We start from the raw sequence: 17,951 nt of genomic DNA, 5'->3' as shown, positions 1-17,951 counted from the left end.
TGAACCACAGTGTGGGCTGAGGACATGCCTGCAGGGACCCTCGTGCTCAGAAGTGGCCACGTGCTCCAGGGAGACTGCGTCTTTCCGACCGAGCACCTGCTACGTCGGGGCTGGAGGCTCGGTGGCTCAAGCACGGGGAGGGAGGAGCGAAGCCAGCTGGACTTTGGAGTGGGACAGGTGCCTCCCTGACAGCCAAGCTGACGGGCAATGCCCACCTCCAGGCCCAGGTCCCGGATAGGCCAGCCAGCCCAGCTGGCCACCTCCTTCATGGCCTCAGGCACCATCACCCAGGAGCTGACCGTGGACCAGGCCCTGGACCAGCTCTCTGTGGAGCTCCCCGGGTCTGTCAAGACTGGCCTCTGGCCTCCACGTGGCCGGTGTCCTGGGCCTGCTCTGAAGCCACTGCAGCCAGGGCATCTGGGGTGACCTGTTTCCCCTCCCCACCAGACTTGGCCTGTGGCCTACTTGGCCCCACCGACTCCAGGTCTGGTCCCTTCCTCAGACCCCTGGCCACCCACAAGGACCCTACCGCACGTCAGGACAGCTTCCAAGGGCGAGTGACCGGGCTCTGGCAGGAGGTGGCTCACCTGGCCATCGGAGGGTGAAAGTGCTTCCTCACTGTTCTCTGGCTTCGACACATCCCCACCTCCCAGTGCCTCCTGCAGTCAGGGTGACCTCTGGGAGCAGTGGTCCGGATTGGGATGACAAGGACCCTAAGGTACACGGGGAAGTCAGGGCTGCCCAGGGTGGAGGTGGCCCCAGGTCACTTCCTCCATGCCACCACAGAAGGGAAAACGAGGCCGAGATGGAGAGACGAGCCAGGACCTCGGGGAATCAAGCCGCGGCTCTCACAGGTCACAGCCACGGAAGAGCGTCGTCGGGGCAGTGGTGGAGCGGACCCTGCCGTGAGCCCTTCTGTTCTGCACAATGGCTCCCCTACCCCATCTATACCAAGGCAGCGGGCTCCTCCCTCCCAGTGCCCCCAGCACAAGAAAGACCTCATCTTCTATGGAGTGTGGGAGACTCCCCCCCCTACCCCCAGCTGCTACAGCCCAGGTGAGCTGGAGGCTGTCCCCAGCGGAGACTGGCAGGGCAGCAGGGAAGGGAGCCTGGGATGGGTCTGCTGAAGAGTGCCGAAACGTCAAGAGCTGAGACGTCTCGGGGCTCGGCTCCGAGGCCCAAAGCACAGGGTCACCCGCCCACAGGCAGTGGGCCAGGCCTGACCTCACGAACCAATACAAACCTCACACAGAGAAAACCAAGTGGGCTTCCAGGTTCCTGGTCCTCCAGTCACTGTGCTGGTCAAGCCCCCTGAGCTATCCCGGGGGGTGCTGTCTGAGCCGGCCCCACCTGGAGCTCCATGGAACACCTTGGAAGGTGCTGGGGAGGGGTCCTCCCGGGCCCGGGGGGGCTAGGTGAGGGTGGCCGGCAGGGCAGCATCAGAGGGGCCACAGCCAGGGACGGTGGGGGGGCCACAGAGATGAGTCAGGAGGGAGCTCAGATGTGGCAGCAGGGTGGGGAAAATGCCACGTCCCCCAAAAGAAGGCGCCCCAGAGGACCAACCTGGTGCTGCCGATGGGCCAGATGTGAACACGGACATGTGTGTGATCCCCAACCCCGGGGAGGTCTGGATGGGTGGCCCTGCCCGTCTCTGAGCCTGTCATCTTCACAGGGCCAGGCCAGCGGGACAACACTGCGACCCCCTTCACCCCGACCAGGGGTTCCTGGACTGGTCAGCCCGCCGTGAGCATGGATGTGGCCGGCAACGGCCGAGGGGGCTGCAGGTACAACACGTGGAGGGACTGCCGGGTGGGCTGCAGAGCCGAAGCACGTGAGCACCAAGGGTGCATGGGCCTGGAGGCCTGGGGGCTCCTGAGGGGGCCCCGCGCCACCCAGCAGTCTCAGCTCTGCCTCCAGACACCCCAGATGGCCCCCTTGATGACTTGGGGGCTGAACAAAGTGCAGACGCAGAGGCAGCTCAGGGCCAGGGGGAGAGCGCCACAAACGAGCCCCACAACCCGCCCCCAGAGAGTCGCCTCGCTCCCCCCACCCGCTCCCGCTCCGAGCTGCAGGCCTCGAAGCCTGACCAGCTTCAGGCGCGCCCTCCAAGAGTGGACTGTGCCCCCGGCCACACTTCCTAGGCCACAGCCCAGAGGCCCAGCCACAGAAAGTGGCCAGCCATGTCCCGGGGCCTTCCTGGCGCTCTCTTTCTGGCACCTGGTCAAGCAAACGGGGCTTCCTGCCGGCGCCTCCCCACTGAGACGGCTTCGGCGTCCAGGGCTGAAGCGGAGCCAACCTCCCAGACCCAGGGACACGTGTGCAGCAGTGAGGCCGTGTGGCCGATGAGCTCTTTCTGCTGCTTCCTGCGCCTGGTGGGTGTGGAGGCAGGACCCTGGGAGCCCCAGTGCTCTCTCTGTGACCCTCCCCCCTCAGGCCCACACCGGTCTCTCCCGAGGAGGAACAGGTCATGGCAGGCGTCCTCATTAGCTACTAATTGCAGCCCGTTCCCGGCCTCCCCGGGCTCTTGCCGGATTACACCTGTTGACAAGATGTGGCGTCCCCAGCGGGAAGGCGCGTGTGCTGATTATGCCGCTAATGATGTGTTCATTGCCCACGGTAATTTCCTTCAACAAATAAAACGCTGTGTCTGCCCAGCCTAGGGACACTTCTGGCTTCACGAGGAGCCCGGCGTGCACCTGAGGGTGGGGAGGGCTGGTGGGTTCCGAACGGGACACCTCAGGCCACCAGGGAGTGTCCCGATCCAAGCACTGGACGAACTGCCCGCAGAGCCTGTGTGTGCTCCGAAGAGAGACTGCTTTCTCTCTCGACTCTGAGCATAAGGGGCGCTGGGTCCCACCCTGACGCGGACCCTCCCTGAGTGGGCTCTTCCTTTACCCTCCCTCCCCACACCCCAGCCCAGGGCCCAGAGAGCCTCCCAGGTGAGTGGAAGGTTTGCAGGGACTGGCCTGGAAGGCTGTGCCCCCACACCCACCGAGACGGGGCAGGAGAGCCATGATCCTCAGGGACCTGGGCTGATTTACTCAGAAACTCCTGAGCACGAAGGCCCTCACGTGGGAAGGAGACCCCTCCGTGGCCGCCCAGGCCCACAAACAAAATCGTCCCCAGTTCACAAACAGCACGGGAGCAGATTCCGAAGGCCAGAACCACTTGTTTGGGTGGGGGGCCGGCCTTGTTCTACCTGACCCCCCTCCCTACCAGGCAGGGGCTCCGCTGTACAGGGAGCCCCTCCGTGGGCCCTGTTTGCCCCTCCCCACCCCGGTGCCCGATGAGGAGGCCAGGGCCTCTGCACCAGCCACAAGTGTCCGGGTGGGTCCGGTGGGCAGACGGACAGCACAAGCACACGGGCCGTCCCTGGGCACACGCTCCTCCCCCTACAGCCATGCGGAGAAGGGGGAGCGGACCCCACATCTCCTTTCCGACATCTTGGGGGGCCTTGATGCACAAAACAGTAACCCTGGAGAAGGTAGTGTTTTGAAATTACATTTTAAGAGAAAGTTAAAAAAAATTTTTTAAGTGTTTATTTAGACAATCTCCACACCCAACATGGGGCTCAAACTCACAACCCCGAGATTAAGAGTTGCACGCTCTTCTGAGCCAGCCAGGGGCCCCTAAATTTTTTTTGGAAAAGACAAAGGCCGTTTACTTTTCCTGACCCTAGGTGGATGTATTCCTACAGCACACAGGCTGTCTGTCCCCGCCCCTCCAAGACCCTGCGGCCGGACTCAGCACAGCCCAGCGGGAGCGGTCCGCCCTGGTCTCGCACCCCAGGGCCAGCGCAGTCATATGACCTGTGAGATGCATCACATTATGCAGCTGTCCTCTGACCCTTGAGGGTCCCACAAAAGTTGGACATGAGGGCTCTGGCGGGTTGAACAGTGCCCCCCAAATAACATGGGCCCCAAACCCGTAAATGGGGCCTCACTAGGAAATCGGGTCCTTGCATAGGTAATTAAGCTGAGGGTTTCGAGATGAGATCATGCTGGGAGGTAGGTTGGGCCCTGAATCCAGTGACAAGTGTCAGGAGAAGACACACAGGGTCCATGTGCTGATGAGGCAGATGCTGGGGAGATGCTGTCTTGCGCCCAGGGCTCCCCACGGCCACCAGGAGCTGGGCCTGCTGACACCTTGGCCTCAGACTTCTGGCCTCAAGAACTGAGAGCGTGCGGACGCCTGCGGGGCTCAGTCGGTTGAGCGACTGTGCGAAACAGAACACCACAATAACCACAGGGGCATATTCATTCAGGCTCCAAGATCTCTGAGAAAGCTCGAGATCATAGGGTTAAAAATAATGCAAAAGGAATGGAGCGAAATGCCCTCGGGAAATGTGGCCTGTTCTCTAGCAGGCAGACAAGGATGTTTTGCTTAAAGGAAGCCAGCTGTAAATAACACAGCGTGTTCACTCCCCTCTTTGTTTCTCATCCTGCCATAAAGATTCCTATCACATCCTATGTATCTGCAAGAAAGCCTTTGCACGCAACGGCAACGTAGGTTTGTGCTTCAGCTGAACCACACGTACTTTGTTGCCATGCCTTACTAACCTTCTACAGTTAATCGTCGTGGATCTGTAGCTTTGTAAAAGTATAAAAGAAGATGTACAATAAACCTCGGGGCCTCGGGCGGTTGGCTCGGGGTCCCCTGTGCCTCGCTATACTGTCGTCTTTTTCTCGGCTCTTTCACCGCCCCAGGTCCACGGCCCAAAGAGGTCGGCAAGCGACCGACTCTTGATCTCAGCTCAGGTCATGATCTCACAGCTCGTGAGGTCGAGCCCCGCGTCGGGCTCCGTGCTCACAGCACGGAGCCTGCTTGGGATTCTCTCTCTCATACACACAATAAATAAACATTTTAAAAAGAAAGAAAGAAAAAAACCAAGAGGATAAACTTCTGTTGTTCTAAACCCCCCAGTCGTGGCCCTTTGTTGTAGCTGCCTGGATACTAACATCAGGCGGGTTCCTCAGACGGTGAAACTCTGATGTGCGTCTGCTCCCACCCAAAGATCTGGTGGCCAGCTTCGGGCAAAGGGGGTCCTGGGGACACATCCAGAGCAGAGGCCAAGCTCTGCTCCTGTCCCAGCTCAGGGAGAGGGGTGCCGACACCCAGGCACAGCATCACAGCCGCTGCCCAGGCTGGCTACGGGGCCCACGGCCTCTCAAGTCCTCAGCTGGCCCTCAGTTTCCCCCACGTGTGTAAACCCCGGCACACGGGAAGCGTGCAGTAAATACTAATGATGATGAAAGAATCTGCAGGTGTGAGAGCAGGTGCACAGAGGAGGTGCACGCAGCGTCTGCTCAAGAGCCCCAGGTCTCCAGGGACGGGGCTGCGATTGAGTAAAAGACCCTCGAGGGGCCCTTGTTGTGTGAGGGTGTGGGTGATATCAGAGATCCCGAGTCAGGTTGTCTGAACCAGAAACCGTCGCCCAGGCACGGCACGGGGATGCTGGGACCGACGGTTCGATGCTAGGCCAACCTGGGTGCACTCAGCGTCCGGACCTCTTAAAGCTACCTTGGGGCAGCCAGTTTTATTGAGATATAGATGCACATGCCATAAAATCTGCCCACTTAAAGGGTGCCGTTCCGTGATTTTTGATACATTACATTAGTAGTTTTCAAATTGTGGTAACATACCTACAACAAAAGTTGCCATAGCAACCCTTTTTAAGTGGCATTAGTTACAGTGTTGTGCAAAGATTACCTCGCTTTCCAAAACTTTCTCATCACCTCACCCGGAAGCCTCCTCCGGGCCCCTGGCAACCTCCAATCTGCTTAACGTCCCTGTGGAGTTGCCTATTTCACGGGCTTCATAGAAATGGAATCCTACGATAGGCGGCCTTTCGACTGGCTTCTCTCGCCGAGCATCATGTCACCAGGGCTCATCTACACGGCTTTACAGCTGAGTCCTCGCCCGTCTACCCACTCATCTGCCAATGGACGCGTGGGCTCTTCCACTTTCGTCCACCCCCACCCTTTGCTCCACCTGGTTCGCTCCCACAGACTGGGGTTCCGGGGGAAGGAGGCAGGAAGCCCACCCTGCAGGGACCCCGGCTCTGCACACCTACCGGCTGCAGCCCCCCTTTCCAGCGTCGGGAGAACCCTCCCTGTCCCCCCAGCCTCAGCCAGGGCCCCTCCCGTGTAAATCCTCTCCACCACTCCTAACGGACCCTCACTCCTGGCCCCCGTCTCGATGCCGCTTGTTACTCTCACGAGTCTTTTGGAAACCTACTCTGGGGCATTTCGGTGAAACTAAGGTTGGTTGGGGCTCGCCCACTTCTAAGAATCGCTTGGGATTGTCCAGATTTCAAGCACCGTATCTCAGACCTCGGTCAGGTATTGTTGGGACAGGGGACGGGTGGCGCCTGGGGGCCTGGAAGCGGAGCTCCCCTAGCTGCTAGGGAAAGCCTGACCCAGCTGCTGTAGGAGAAAGTCCTGTCTTGGCAGCCAAGAGGAGCAGCTGCAGGGGCCCGAGGACGCTGCCCCTGCCGGTGGACCTTGGGTCCCTGGGCCTCGGGGAAAGCCCACAGGCAGGTGTGGGAGTCAGCAGCACTCAAGTCCACACTGGGTTAAGTACTGCAAGGAGACTGGGGAGCACAGGCCAGGCTGGGCCCTCAGAAACACGAGATGAACACCGGGACGTGCCAGACTCAACTCCTGCAGGTGTCTGGAAAGCCCCACTAAAAAGGGGTCAGTAGTGGCAATAAAACTGGACCCGACACGATTTATAACGGCCCAGGGCCCGAGCCTGGCCAGCAGCAGTCCCGCGTCGCGCTACCAAACCTTACAGGGAAACGGCGCTTTCCCAAGCTGGTCTCCCAAAATGACAGAACAGGGTGTCGGAGCCCGTGAGAGAAGCTCCGCACGGAGCCGCCGAGTTGTGGGGAGCGCTGCCCGCCCTGTCACTTCCATTTCCCTCGCTCTGCAACAGGAACTGCACGCCCGGGGGGGGGGGGGGGGGGGGGGCGGCAGGCGCCCTTCTGGGGTCTCGAGCGCCCCTGCGACCAAGTATAGCAAGGCTGCTGCTTCTGCAAGCTCCCAGGGCAAGGACTCAGGGCCGCATATCCCGCCGGCAGTGAGCCTGGGTGAGGGAGGCGACACTGTGGTCCTGGCGGCCCCTCCGCCCGCGCTCAGGAGGCCGGGAAGGGGACACGCTCCCCCGCGGCACGGGCCCCGCCGGCAGGGGGCGCGCGGCCCGGGGGGACGCGGATGCGCATGCGCCAGGCGGGTCGCTTTCCGGCAGCGTGGCGGAACAGTCCCGCAGTTTCGCGCCGCTTGGCGACGTCGGCGCCCCGCGCCCAGCCGCAGTACGGCCGCCATGGCGTCGCCCTTCAGCGGGGTGCTGCAGCTGACAGACCTGGATGACTTCATCGGACCGTCTCAGGTGGGGCGGCCCGGGTCGGTGGCGGCCGTCCCTGGCGGGGGGTGGGGGAGGACTCCCCTCCGCTCGGTTTCTTTCCCTGAAAAACGAGATCGGAACCCAGACTCCCCGCCCCCGGGCCTCTGGCGCTCGGGCTAGCTTCCTACCGATGGGGACCCGAGGCCAGGGATGGAGGCGCCCCGAGCCGGGTTCCTGTGCCGCGAGGCGAGGCGAGGCCAGGTCACCATCCCGCAGCGCCCAATAGGACAAGTAGTTTCGGGTCATCACGCTGTCCTCGGCGCGACCGGGGGACGGGAGTGCCGAGTGGGCAGCAGGAAGCGGGCGGGAGCCGGGCAGTGGCGGGCTCAGGACTGAGGCCGGACGAACCTGTCCGCTTACTCTGGTAGACGGGGGCGGGGAATGATCCCATCTCAGTTTGGAAGGCAGGGGAGTAGGTCCCTTGGAATCACCTACCGTGACGGGGGGGAGGGGGGGGCGGTGGTCGTCCTAGGTGCTGGTTTGGGGAGGACCTAGCTTGCCCCTAAAGGGGACAGGTCAGGTACACTTGAAAGCGGGAGGCGGCCTTCGCCGGTGTAGCTGCCTATCAACTGCACCAGCTGCGCAGGACACACAGGGGTGGGAGGGGGAGGGCATGGGGCTGGTCACAGCTCCGGAGGTCAGGGATGAGCTTGCACAGGGCCCCACCCCCCCCACCAGGGCTTTCTGGGGCTGATCATCTCTGGGAAGGGAATGGCCAGAGAGACTCTTGTAGTGACAGCGAGAAAGGGCAAGAACTCGAAGTTGAAGAGAAAAAGAACATTTCACTGGGCAAGGCGGGGACTCCAAGTGTTCCTGGAGCGATGCAGAAATGGTGATTCCTGGGCGTCCTCTTGGTAGCCAGGGTAACACTGCCTCTCCATGTGTGGCCACGCCTTCGGTTTGTGCTGAACAGAGTAAAGGTCAGGGCTGGTGGTGCCCGCAGGCACGTTAGTGTGTAGGCCCAGCCAAGGCCGCCTTCCCCTGACTGAGCTGCAGAGTAGGCCTCAGTGCTGGCAGGGGTTAGAACGTGTGCCCCTGTGCAAGCAGGGTGACAGCTGTATTGCCATGACTGCTGCTGTGGCAGGAAGAGAGTCGGGAAGCACCCCTGTCCCATGTGGTGGTGCCCCTCCTCTTCGGTAACCTCCACACACTCGGGCCCCCACTTGGGGTCTCTTCCTGGTACAGGATTGCATCAAGCCCATGAAGGTGGATAAGAGGTCGGGAAGCGGCGTGGCCAAGATCCACATCGAAGACGATGGCAGTTACTTCCAGGTCACTCAGGTAAGTTCCAGCCCAGATGGTCAAACACCTGTTTTTGCTGCTCCGTCCAGTCACAGGTACGGAGATCATGGGACCTTTCGCTGTCATGAGAGTGGTCAGATTCACTGTCGTCACGGCTGGGAGGGCAGAGATGGTGCCTGGGGTGGCGGTGGAGGGGCACAGAGGCAGAACATGGAGCTGCGGGGGGAGCTCTTTTTGCAGATGGTGGTTCCTGTCTTCCCTTCCCTCTCTCCCCCCTCTGTGAGTTCTAATTCTGTAAGATTTTCCAGTTAAGGACCCCCTGGGCGGCTCAGTTGGTTAAGCGTCTGACACTCTCTTTTTATTTTTTTCTGTTTATTTTTGAGAGAGAGAGTGAACTTGAGAAGGGGAGGGGCAGAGAGGGAAGGAGACACAGAATCCGAAGCAAGCTCCAGGCTCTTAACTGTCAGCACGGAGCCTGATGAGGGGCTTGAACCCACAAACCGTGAGGTCCTGACCTGAGCCAAAGTTGGACACTTCACAGACTGAGCCACCCAGGCGCCCCAACCAATATTTAATTTTTAAAAATTCAGTGGCACACAAAGCCAGCCTCCCACCACATTGGTTGTCGGTGTTGTGAGCCAGAGAATAAAGGCTTCCTTCAGGTTCCATTATGCTGAGTGCTCGTGTCCTTGCGTAGAGGCCCTCTGAGTCCCGAGTGCTTGTGCCTTCCAGGATGGAGGGACCCGGAAGCTGGAGAAGGCCAAGATCTCGCTGGATGACTGCCTGGCATGCAGTGGCTGTGTCACCTCGGCAGAGACCGTGCTCATCACTCAGCAAAGCCACGAGGAGCTGCGGAAGGTTATAGATGCCAATAAGGTAAGTGGTGGGCGTCTTTGAGACTTTTTTAAGCTGACGTCAGCCCCAGTGTCCTTTGCTCTCGCTGCCAAGGGCAGCCCATCTGGTGCCTCCTGCCTCTTGTAGGTCTCGTCGGCAGGATGCCCGTGAATTGCTGGTCAGGATTTCACACCGGGGTGTGGGGCCCTGCGTGTACGTGGAAGCGACCCGCCCTGCCGGAGGCAGCACGCACTCCCCCCAGCGCTGGCCCCCTGGGAGTCTGTAAAACACAGCGAGTGAGCATGTGTCCTCTGCTTTGCAGACGGCGGCCCCCGGTCAGCAGAAGCTGGTTGTCGTGTCCGTCTCGCCCCAGTCCAGGGCATCGCTGGCCGCACAGTTCGGGCTGAACCCTACAGACACCGCCAGGAAGCTGACTGCATTCTTCAAGAAAATCGGTAGGCAGCAGACCTCGCGTGTGTGCTGAGCTCAGCGTGTGCGGGGTCCAGCGAGGGGCTCTTCCGGCCTCTGACTCACTGAACTCAAACGCACCAGAAACTGTTCTGAGTTGACTTCGATACGAAGTTTGGGTTTGACAGATGAGAGCTGAGCCTTTTAAGAGGCAGCCATCTGAATCGTGGCTGTCCTCCTCCAGTCTGGAATTCCTGGAATTCTCTGGAATTTGCTCCCCCTTGTATTGTTTTTAAATTATCACCCTCGAGGCCCGTTTCCCTGGTCCCCTGTCACGCTCTGGCTCCCAAAGACTTTGGTCGATCTCTGTGAGCCAGGAGCAGGCCTGGGATGACATGGGGCGGGCACAAGAGGTGTGGCCTGGCCCGGACAGCCGCTGTGCAGACAGCTGAAGCGCCCCTGGAAAGTGGCGTCCCCGCTCCCAGGGGTGTGATCGGGGCCTTGCGATGTAGCCACGCTTCGTGGCAGTGAGGCGGGTGCTTGTGTTGCAGGGGTGCACTACGTGTTCGATACCTCCTTCTCGAGGAACTTCAGTCTCCTTGAGAGCCAGCGAGAGTTTGTGCAGAGATTCCGAGGACAGGCCGGCTCCCAGCAGGCCTTGCCTGTGCTCGCGTCCGCCTGCCCAGGTGTGTTCACGCTGCGGGACACGGGGGACAGGAACGCTGGGTGGGGCCACACGAGGCTTCTGCCACAATGGCCGCCTCGGCAGAAGGAGCTGCCCTGAGAGCCACCTGGGGTCACCAAGTTCCCCAAGACTGTGATCTCACAGATGCTAGAAGCACACGGCAGTGACAGCAGAGTAGGGACATTCTTTAACGGGACCAAAACTCCCCGTACAAGCCGGTGCACCCCAGAAGGTCATGCCACTCCCTGCCCAGCTGCTCAGACACCCCGTTTGTTCCCCGTGTCGGCCTCAGGCTGGATCTGCTACGCGGAGAAGACGCACGGAAGCTTCCTCATCCCCTACCTCAGCACTGTTCGGTCCCCACAGCAGGTCATGGGCTCCCTGGTCAAGGACTTCTTTGCCCAGCAGCAGGTAACAAAAATATTCCAGCTGTGAACGATTCACTGCCATTGTTCTCAAAGATGAGCCAAGACCTCCGATGTGCACATGGCCGCATGAGGAATCTCGGTCCCATCCTGGCCGCTGGCCGCCTGTGTCCCAGGCCGCGCCTGTGATGTCACCCCCCACCTTATCCTGCGGGCTCCTTTACTATCAGGTCAGGCAGCGACTTCACAGTTCCACATTTCCCTGCAGCATTTGACCCCGGACAGCATCTACCATGTGACGGTCATGCCCTGCTATGACAAAAAGCTGGAAGCTTCCAGACCAGACTTTTTCAGCCAGGACTACCAGACTCGTGATGTGGATTGTGTTGTCACCACAGGTGTGGGTCCCACGTAGTGGTATTGCCCGGGTCCTGCCCGCAGGCTCTGGCTGCAGCTGCCAGCCCCTATGCATGAGGCAGCCGGTGGCCCTCCCCTGGGTGCCAGATCAGACCTCACGGCTGTTCCATTGTCTTGGGGGACGTGTGGCCAAAGGGCCGGGTGTTTGCTCTAAAACAGTCTGCATGAAGAGACGGGTGGGGATTCTCGTCATCCACTCTGACTCACATGGGCCAGTCACCCCATTTTTGAGTTGAGCAGCCTCACAGTCTCCCAAGTGCTTAAAATACAGAAAAGAAAATGCTCAGGAACCCAGACAGTGGTGGGGGGGGGGGGGGGGATGGGGGGCCTCCCTGCATGAACACATGCCCGCCCCTCTCCACCTCATGGGGAGCCACGACCGCACCGCGGCGGGTCCAGGGATGGGTATGTCCACCCCCCGCCACGCTGCTGGGAGGGTGGAGGGTGGGCTGCGGGTCTGGGGAGCTGGCTGGCTCTTCTGAGGGTCCTCAGAAGTGGCGTCCTTCCTCGCCTCAGTGGCCAGGTTGGCCCTCCACCCATAAGCCAGGAGGTGGACATCTGGGTCTCTGGAGCTAAGGTACAGGTTGCCAGGGATGCAGATGACGCGGGTTTCCTCAGCGTTCTGTTTTGATTGAGATCTCAGCTGAAGCGCCCCTGTGCTGGGGTCTTATTGTAGGAGAAGTCTTCAAGCTGCTGGAAGAAGAAGGGATCTCACTCTCGGAACTGGAGCCAGCCCCCCTGGACAGTCTGTAAGTCACCACCCACTGCAGCAGAGGGGAGAACGTGAATCCAGCGTCGGGGAGCTCGACGTGTGGGTTGGGGGGTTGCAGGCGCGCTGGCAAGCAGCAGCAGTGAGGGCGTGGGGGTAGACGGTCCCCAGATGGACCTCAGCTCTGCGTCCCCTCCCTTCCTCTTCTCCACCGTGACTTCCTCCCAGCCAGGTCCGCCTCCGCCCTGTCGCCGGTCTCAGTGCACACAGAGGTGGTCAAGTTCATGACATGGCCAACGGACAGTGCACTGATGGTCATCAGAGCTGTCCCAAACTTGACACACGTCTGAGCTCCCCAAATAGGTGACTCAACAGAGGAACGATTTCTCCCACCTGAGCTTCCTCTTGACACGCAGACAGAGGCCCTGGGGGTTCTGGACTCCTCTCCCATCTAGCAAGCAGCTCCCTCACAGGGGAGAGACAAAAGGTCACCCGAAAGCTCCCGCTGCCACCGAGGCCATGCTCTGCTCCCCAGGTGCAGCAGTGTGTCTGCCCAGGAGCCCAGCAGCCATCGGGGCGGGGGCTCAGGGGGCTACCTGGAGCACGTGTTCCAGCACGCAGCCCGGGAGCTCTTTGGAATCCACGTGGACGAGATCACCTACAGACCCCTGAGGTCGGTGGGAAGGGCTGGAGCATGGGGACAGGGCGGCAGGCTGGGGTGGGGGAAGACCCAGGGCACCAGCCCTCCTCTCCCGCTCACGTGAACCGGCCTCCCCACCCAGCGGTCCGCGTCCCTGCCCACACCACAGGGGGTGAGAGCCCCAAGGCCACGGTGGCGCGCCTGGCACAGGGTGTGTCCCGACACGATGCTCCCTTCCACGGAGGGAGGGCCGGGGGCTTTGTGCGACCTCGCCACGCCTCACGGCCATTCTTGGGAGGGAGGATCAGGACACTGAGGCCCCCTGCCTAACGGCGGAAGCGAGCTTTCTACCCTGTCCTTCCATCCCTGTCCTCCCCGTCCCTCACCGAGGAGCCGGTTAGGGGGCAGAGGTGCCTGCAGGGGCGGGTACCGAGGGAGCCTGGCCTGTGCTCCCCCCAGGAACAAGGACTTCCAGGAGGTAACCCTGGAGAAGGAGGGCCAAATCGTGCTGCACTTTGCCGCGGCCTATGGCTTCCGGAACATCCAGAACCTGGTGCAGAAGCTCAAGCGAGGGCGCTGCCCGTACCATTATGTGGAGGTCATGGCCTGCCCCGCAGGTAGCTGGGGTGGGGCCCGCTTCTCCCAGAGGGCACGGGGGCCCTTTCCAGGACCAGGGCTGCGGGCAGTGTCTCACCAGGGCAGGAGGGGTGGAGGCGGAGCCCGGGGGTCAGGAGGCTCAGGAGGGCCGGTGTTGGGAAGGGGTCGTGCTGTGCTTCCCAAGCCCCTTCCCCCACTCCCCGGTATAGGCATCCTCCCTGTCACCGTGCGCTCACCTGTCTTGCTCTGCTACAGGCTGCTTGAACGGCGGAGGCCAGCTCAAGGCCCCCAACACGCCCGGCAAGGAGCTTCTCCAGCGCGTGGAGACGCTGTATAGCATGGTCAGGACAGAGGCGCCGGAGGATGCACCCGGCATCCAGGAACTGTACAGGTGCTGGCTGCAGGGCGAGGGCTCGGAGCGTGCTGGCCGCCTGCTGCACACGAGCTACCACGCGGTGGAGAAGGCCAGCTCCAGCCTCGGCATCAGGTGGTAGGAGGCCTCCTCGCCAGCCCTCTAGGCCCGCCACAGCCCGCACCCGCACTCCCGGGAAGGTCGTGTCCCGAGACCCCGGGGACCACCCCCAAAACGCGGACGTCAGCTGTGGGGGTGTGCCGGAGCCCATACAGAAACGAGCCTCAGGACCCATAGCCAGGACAGGTGTGCTCGTCCTGACTGCCCACTGCAGGAGGTCAGATGGTCCACAAGGTCCCAGAACCTCCCCACAGGCCCAGCTCTGCGAGCAGGGTGCTGGCCACTCCTGCCTTGTGGCCCAAGTGTGTGAGGGTTTCAGCCGGTCCCGTGGGCTGCACAAGGCAGAACAAAAGTAGGAGCCAGGCTCCCACCGAAGCCAGGCTGTGAAGGACAGTGATGGGCTGCGCCTGCCGGGCCGGTCAAACTTGGAGCCCAGCGTGAGGAACCCTACCACGCTGGACGGCGTAGAATGCTGGCAGGAGAAGGGCGCCCAGCCTGCGACACCCCCTGCTGGGGTGCAGCACCTGCCCCGCCTGGGACTGGGCACTGATGATGCCAGGCATGGCCTCTGGGACCTGACAGCTTGCGTTCTCGGGGCAGAATTCCAGATGGGAAGCAGGCTCTGTGAGAGAGACCGCTGAGACTAGGCACGAAGTGCCTTCTCCACTTACAGGAGTGGGGGAGAGGACAGATCAGGCTGAGCCCACAGGCCTTTCCTTACCAAGTTCCAAGTCTAATAAAGGGATCTCTCTCCCGATGGTTTCTCTCCGAGAGCATCCACCAGCATCAAAAAAGTCTTTCAAAGCTTTATTCAAAGTTCAAAAGCCCCGTGCACCCCACTAGGCTGCTTCCCAAACACCCAGGTCTCAGGGCTCACATGCACCCCAGAGAGGGGCCTCATATGTCCCCTGCCAGGGTGCCTACCCTCCAAAGCCAGCCAGCCAGCTGGGTGGGGCCATGGAAGGTTCCAGACGCAACCCTCCTGTGGGCTCAATGTGCCGAGGGTTGCAGGAGAAGAGATGTGCTGCCGGGCCGCACGGTGGGTCCACTTGGGGCTCACTTCTGTTGGGGTGTGCTCAGGGCCCCCACTGCAGTGCCAGGAGAGCCCGGGCCTGCGGCTGCAGGGGCTCAGCTGCCCGCTCGAAGCTTGCCCGCTCCCTGCAGAGTGCCTCCAGGACCTCGGCCGGGGCCGCCTTCCCCGTGAACTTGCACACAGGCTCTTCTCTGCGGGGAGAGGGGGCGCCGTGGGGACTCTCCCTGGGGACACTGCCGGGTGGGTGCTGGCAGAGGACACTTAGTGAGCAGCCTCTCCCTGGTGCAAGTCAGCCCAATAACCAGTTCCCTGGCACCTCCTGCAGAGCCCAAGTGGCTGTCGAGTCGGGCTCAAGGCCAGCAGGCCGGCCCTCAGGCAGCCTGCTCGGTGGGACAGCCCCTGGAGTGGGCACAGGGCCCCCGCAAGAAGGCCTGGGGTGCCGACCAGTACTCACGCCACCCTTAGGAAGGGGTTGTAGAGGAGCTCCTCGCCCAGGGTGGATGGCACTGTGGGCATGTCGTCCTCATCCCTCTTCTGGAATGACCACAGGCCCTTGTCACAGCCTTGTCTCGAGAGCCCCAGACAACTCCGCTCCACTCAGCCCCGCCCCTTCCTGGGGGCAGGAGCAGAAGAAGGGCTGCCTCGCCCCATCTAGTACTTGAGGGCAGCCACCCTTGGGTCAGTTCTGCCAGCTGCCCAGCCCCTTGTCCGAGGCCACCAATCCCTCCCCTCACCAATAGGAGCCTCAGTCAGCAGGATACTCGAGGCTAAGCCAGGTCTGATCACTCCAGGCCAGTCATGCCTGACTCCCCCTGCAGTGCCCCTCCTCCGTCCCAATCTTCATCCACCCTCCAAACCTCGCCATTCAGAGGAGTGGCCGCACCTTGGCCCATGACAGCTTGGCCCTCACGTGGTCATTGCCGGGCTCCACTTTCTGTGCAAACTCAAGGTTGCCCAGCGTGTGCTCGTGGCCACAGAACACCTTCTGGAGAAAGGAGGCACTCAGAGGGTGCACAGTGCTGCCACAGGCAGTGATGGGGGAAGGAGCTCACCCGGGCTGGCCTGGACCCTCCCTGGACCCCAGAACCCCAGGCCTGATCTGCCTGGACTCCTTGGCTAAGGTTCACTCTGTACCTCTGGCACAAGGCAGGTACAGAGTGTGGAGGTTGTGCAGGGACTCTGGACCCTGCAGGAAGGCAAGGGATGCCGGCTCACCGTCTCGGGGGGCAGCGTACCCAGGGTCTCGACCAAGCTCTGATACATTTGCTGAGCTGTGCTCTCCAGGCGCAAGCCACAGCCACCCACCGACAGCGCATCCCCTGGGGAGGAGAGCAGGTCAGGGAAGGTGGGGCGGGGTCAGAGGGAGGTGGGGCTGGTGGGGTAGGGCGACCAGTACCCGAGAACACAGCCGGCGGATCAGGACAGTCCTCTTCCCATAGGAAGTAGCTCATGTGGCCGGAGGTGTGGCCCGGCGTCAGGAGACAGCGCACATGGATGGCCCCAAACTGCCGCAGAGGGGCAAGCGGCTGGTGACGCGGGAGGGCCCGCGGCGCCATTCCCACCCCCCACCCCGCCCCCGGACCGGCCCTCACCTGCAGCTCCTCGCCGTGCACCAGCCTGCGGGTCAGTGCGCAGATGCGCTCGTCCGCGCCCAGCACGGCCAGCCCCGGCCGCAGCCGCGCCAGCTCCGCGTTACCCCGCGCATGGTCCCTGCGGACGGGGCGGAAGCAGGATCAGAGGCGGGTCGGAGTGGGGCAGGGGCGATGCCCTCGCGCCTCGGCCCGCCCCGACCGCGCTCACCAGTGGTGGTGGGTGGTCAGCACAGTGGTCAGTGACACCCCCTCCCGGCCCACGATCTCCAGCAGCTGAAAGGGATGGGAATTAGGGAGATTCGGCCGGGCCAGGTGGCCGCCCCCCACCCACGCTAGGGCGCCAGGTGTGATGTACACAGACTGCCGGGCAGGCCAGGAACGGGTAGGGGTAGGGGAGACCCAGCAGACGATATCTGAGCGCCCCGTGCGTACAGAACAGTTAGGCACCAGGGAACGGGGAAAACGGAGGTGACGTGGTCCTAACTTGAGGGCAGACTCCAGATTAGAGAATAGGGGAAAGGCCTGCTCCAACCAGGGTGGTCGGGGCGGTGGGGGGACCCTCGGGGGCCAAGTTGCCTAGGCCCGCCGCGGCGCTCCCCGCCGCCCACAGGTTGCCCTCACCCTCTTGGGCACGGCCACGTCCACGGCCACAGCCTCCCGCGTGTGCTCCTCGATGACCAGGTACATGTAGTTATCCTCGAGCACAGGGATGACCTTGACCTTCATGGTCGCAAAGTCCAGGCACCCCGCGTCTTCTCCTAGAGAGGTCCCCCGCTTCTGAGCCCCTTCCCCTGGGCGGGGGCTTCCCTCAAAGCAGGGCTGGGCGAGGGAGGGGTCGGCTCCACACACACTTCGGGGGCCAGAAAGGGAGCCCGCCCCCTGCTCCGTGGACTTCCCGGAGGACCGGTGCGGAAGCCAACGCCCCAAGCTCAGGCGGTCCGGCCAAGTGCGGAGGCCAGCCCCCAGCGACGCCAACGCCGCCGCCGCCCGCTGCGCAGGCCCCGCCCCCCCCCCGCCGCCGGCCCGGTCCCCGCGACCGCACCGCCCGCTCCACGCTCAGGCCACTCCCCTCGCGACGATACGACCTCCCCAGCCCCGCCCCACTCACCCCGCCTTCCCCTTGAGCCACGCCTTCCCGTGCCGCTCAGCGCTCTGCCTAAGCCACGCCCCTCGTCAAGGCCCCGCCCCTCTCCAGGCCCGCCCCGCCCCTCAGGCCCCCCTCCCGTCACGGCGCGACACGGGTCCCGAAATGTTCCCCTTACCCGCAAGGGCTGCGCCCGCCCCCCGACTGCGCGGACCGCTTGAGAGACAGCGGGACAGAGATGGGCCCAGGGCACTATCCTCAGGGCCCGAGCGGAGCGCGGCGCTCCGCCTGGCCGCCGCCACCGGCCCGCGCCCCGGCGCAGGGAACAAGCGTGCGCAGGCGGGGGCGCGCGCGTGCCCGGTGGGGGCCGCACGCACGTTCGGCCCCGCCACGCGGGGCGCTGCGGTGCGTCCTCCGCGAAGCCTTCCCGGCTCGGGAGCTGAGCCATTCCTCTTGAGACCCCCAGGCC

At 62.6% G+C, this 17,951-nt stretch overlaps 2 protein-coding genes and 1 long non-coding RNA gene across 18 annotated transcripts; 1 reads left to right on the top strand and 2 right to left on the bottom strand.

The window, feature by feature from the left end:
- Nucleotides 1–7,256: 7,256 nt before the first annotated feature.
- Nucleotides 7,257–14,530, top strand: CIAO3 (cytosolic iron-sulfur assembly component 3). The gene is made up of 11 exons (XM_019437260.2): nucleotides 7,257–7,389; nucleotides 8,590–8,685; nucleotides 9,379–9,522; nucleotides 9,803–9,935; nucleotides 10,440–10,574; nucleotides 10,866–10,984; nucleotides 11,207–11,336; nucleotides 12,032–12,104; nucleotides 12,600–12,737; nucleotides 13,164–13,321; nucleotides 13,557–14,530. Exons 1-11 carry the CDS (start codon nucleotides 7,324–7,326, stop codon nucleotides 13,793–13,795), a joined length of 1,431 nt encoding a protein of 476 aa, XP_019292805.2. The 5' UTR covers nucleotides 7,257–7,323; the 3' UTR covers nucleotides 13,796–14,530.
- On the bottom strand, nucleotides 11,663–13,164 carry LOC109259628 (uncharacterized). Its single transcript, XR_008419234.1, has 3 exons — nucleotides 12,661–13,164; nucleotides 12,458–12,530; nucleotides 11,663–12,045 (listed from the first exon to the last, which is right to left on the bottom strand). It is a non-coding gene; the product is annotated as an uncharacterized LOC109259628 (long non-coding RNA).
- Nucleotides 14,531–14,565: 35 nt separating the features above from the next.
- Nucleotides 14,566–17,930, bottom strand: HAGHL (hydroxyacylglutathione hydrolase like). 16 transcript variants are annotated; one of them, XM_019437262.2, is made up of 9 exons: nucleotides 17,661–17,930; nucleotides 17,020–17,094; nucleotides 16,607–16,671; nucleotides 16,399–16,516; nucleotides 16,203–16,311; nucleotides 16,022–16,125; nucleotides 15,690–15,791; nucleotides 15,261–15,340; nucleotides 14,566–14,997 (listed from the first exon to the last, which is right to left on the bottom strand). In XM_019437262.2, exons 1-9 carry the CDS (start codon nucleotides 17,928–17,930, stop codon nucleotides 14,850–14,852), a joined length of 1,071 nt encoding a protein of 356 aa, XP_019292807.1. In that variant the 3' UTR covers nucleotides 14,566–14,849. The 16 variants fall into 16 exon arrangements, 10 of the variants coding, with proteins under 10 accessions (XP_019292807.1, XP_019292808.1, XP_019292809.1 ...); XM_019437263.2 differs by having other exon boundaries at nucleotides 15,690–15,788; XM_019437264.2 differs by lacking the exon at nucleotides 15,261–15,340.
- Nucleotides 17,931–17,951: the final 21 nt, after the last annotated feature.

This window comes from Panthera pardus, unplaced genomic scaffold (genome assembly GCF_024362965.1).
Source record: "Panthera pardus isolate Hobbes unplaced genomic scaffold, ASM2436296v1 HiC_scaffold_4, whole genome shotgun sequence".
NCBI lineage: Eukaryota > Metazoa > Chordata > Mammalia > Carnivora > Felidae > Panthera > Panthera pardus.
This window is presented reverse-complemented; position numbering and strand designations above follow the sequence as displayed.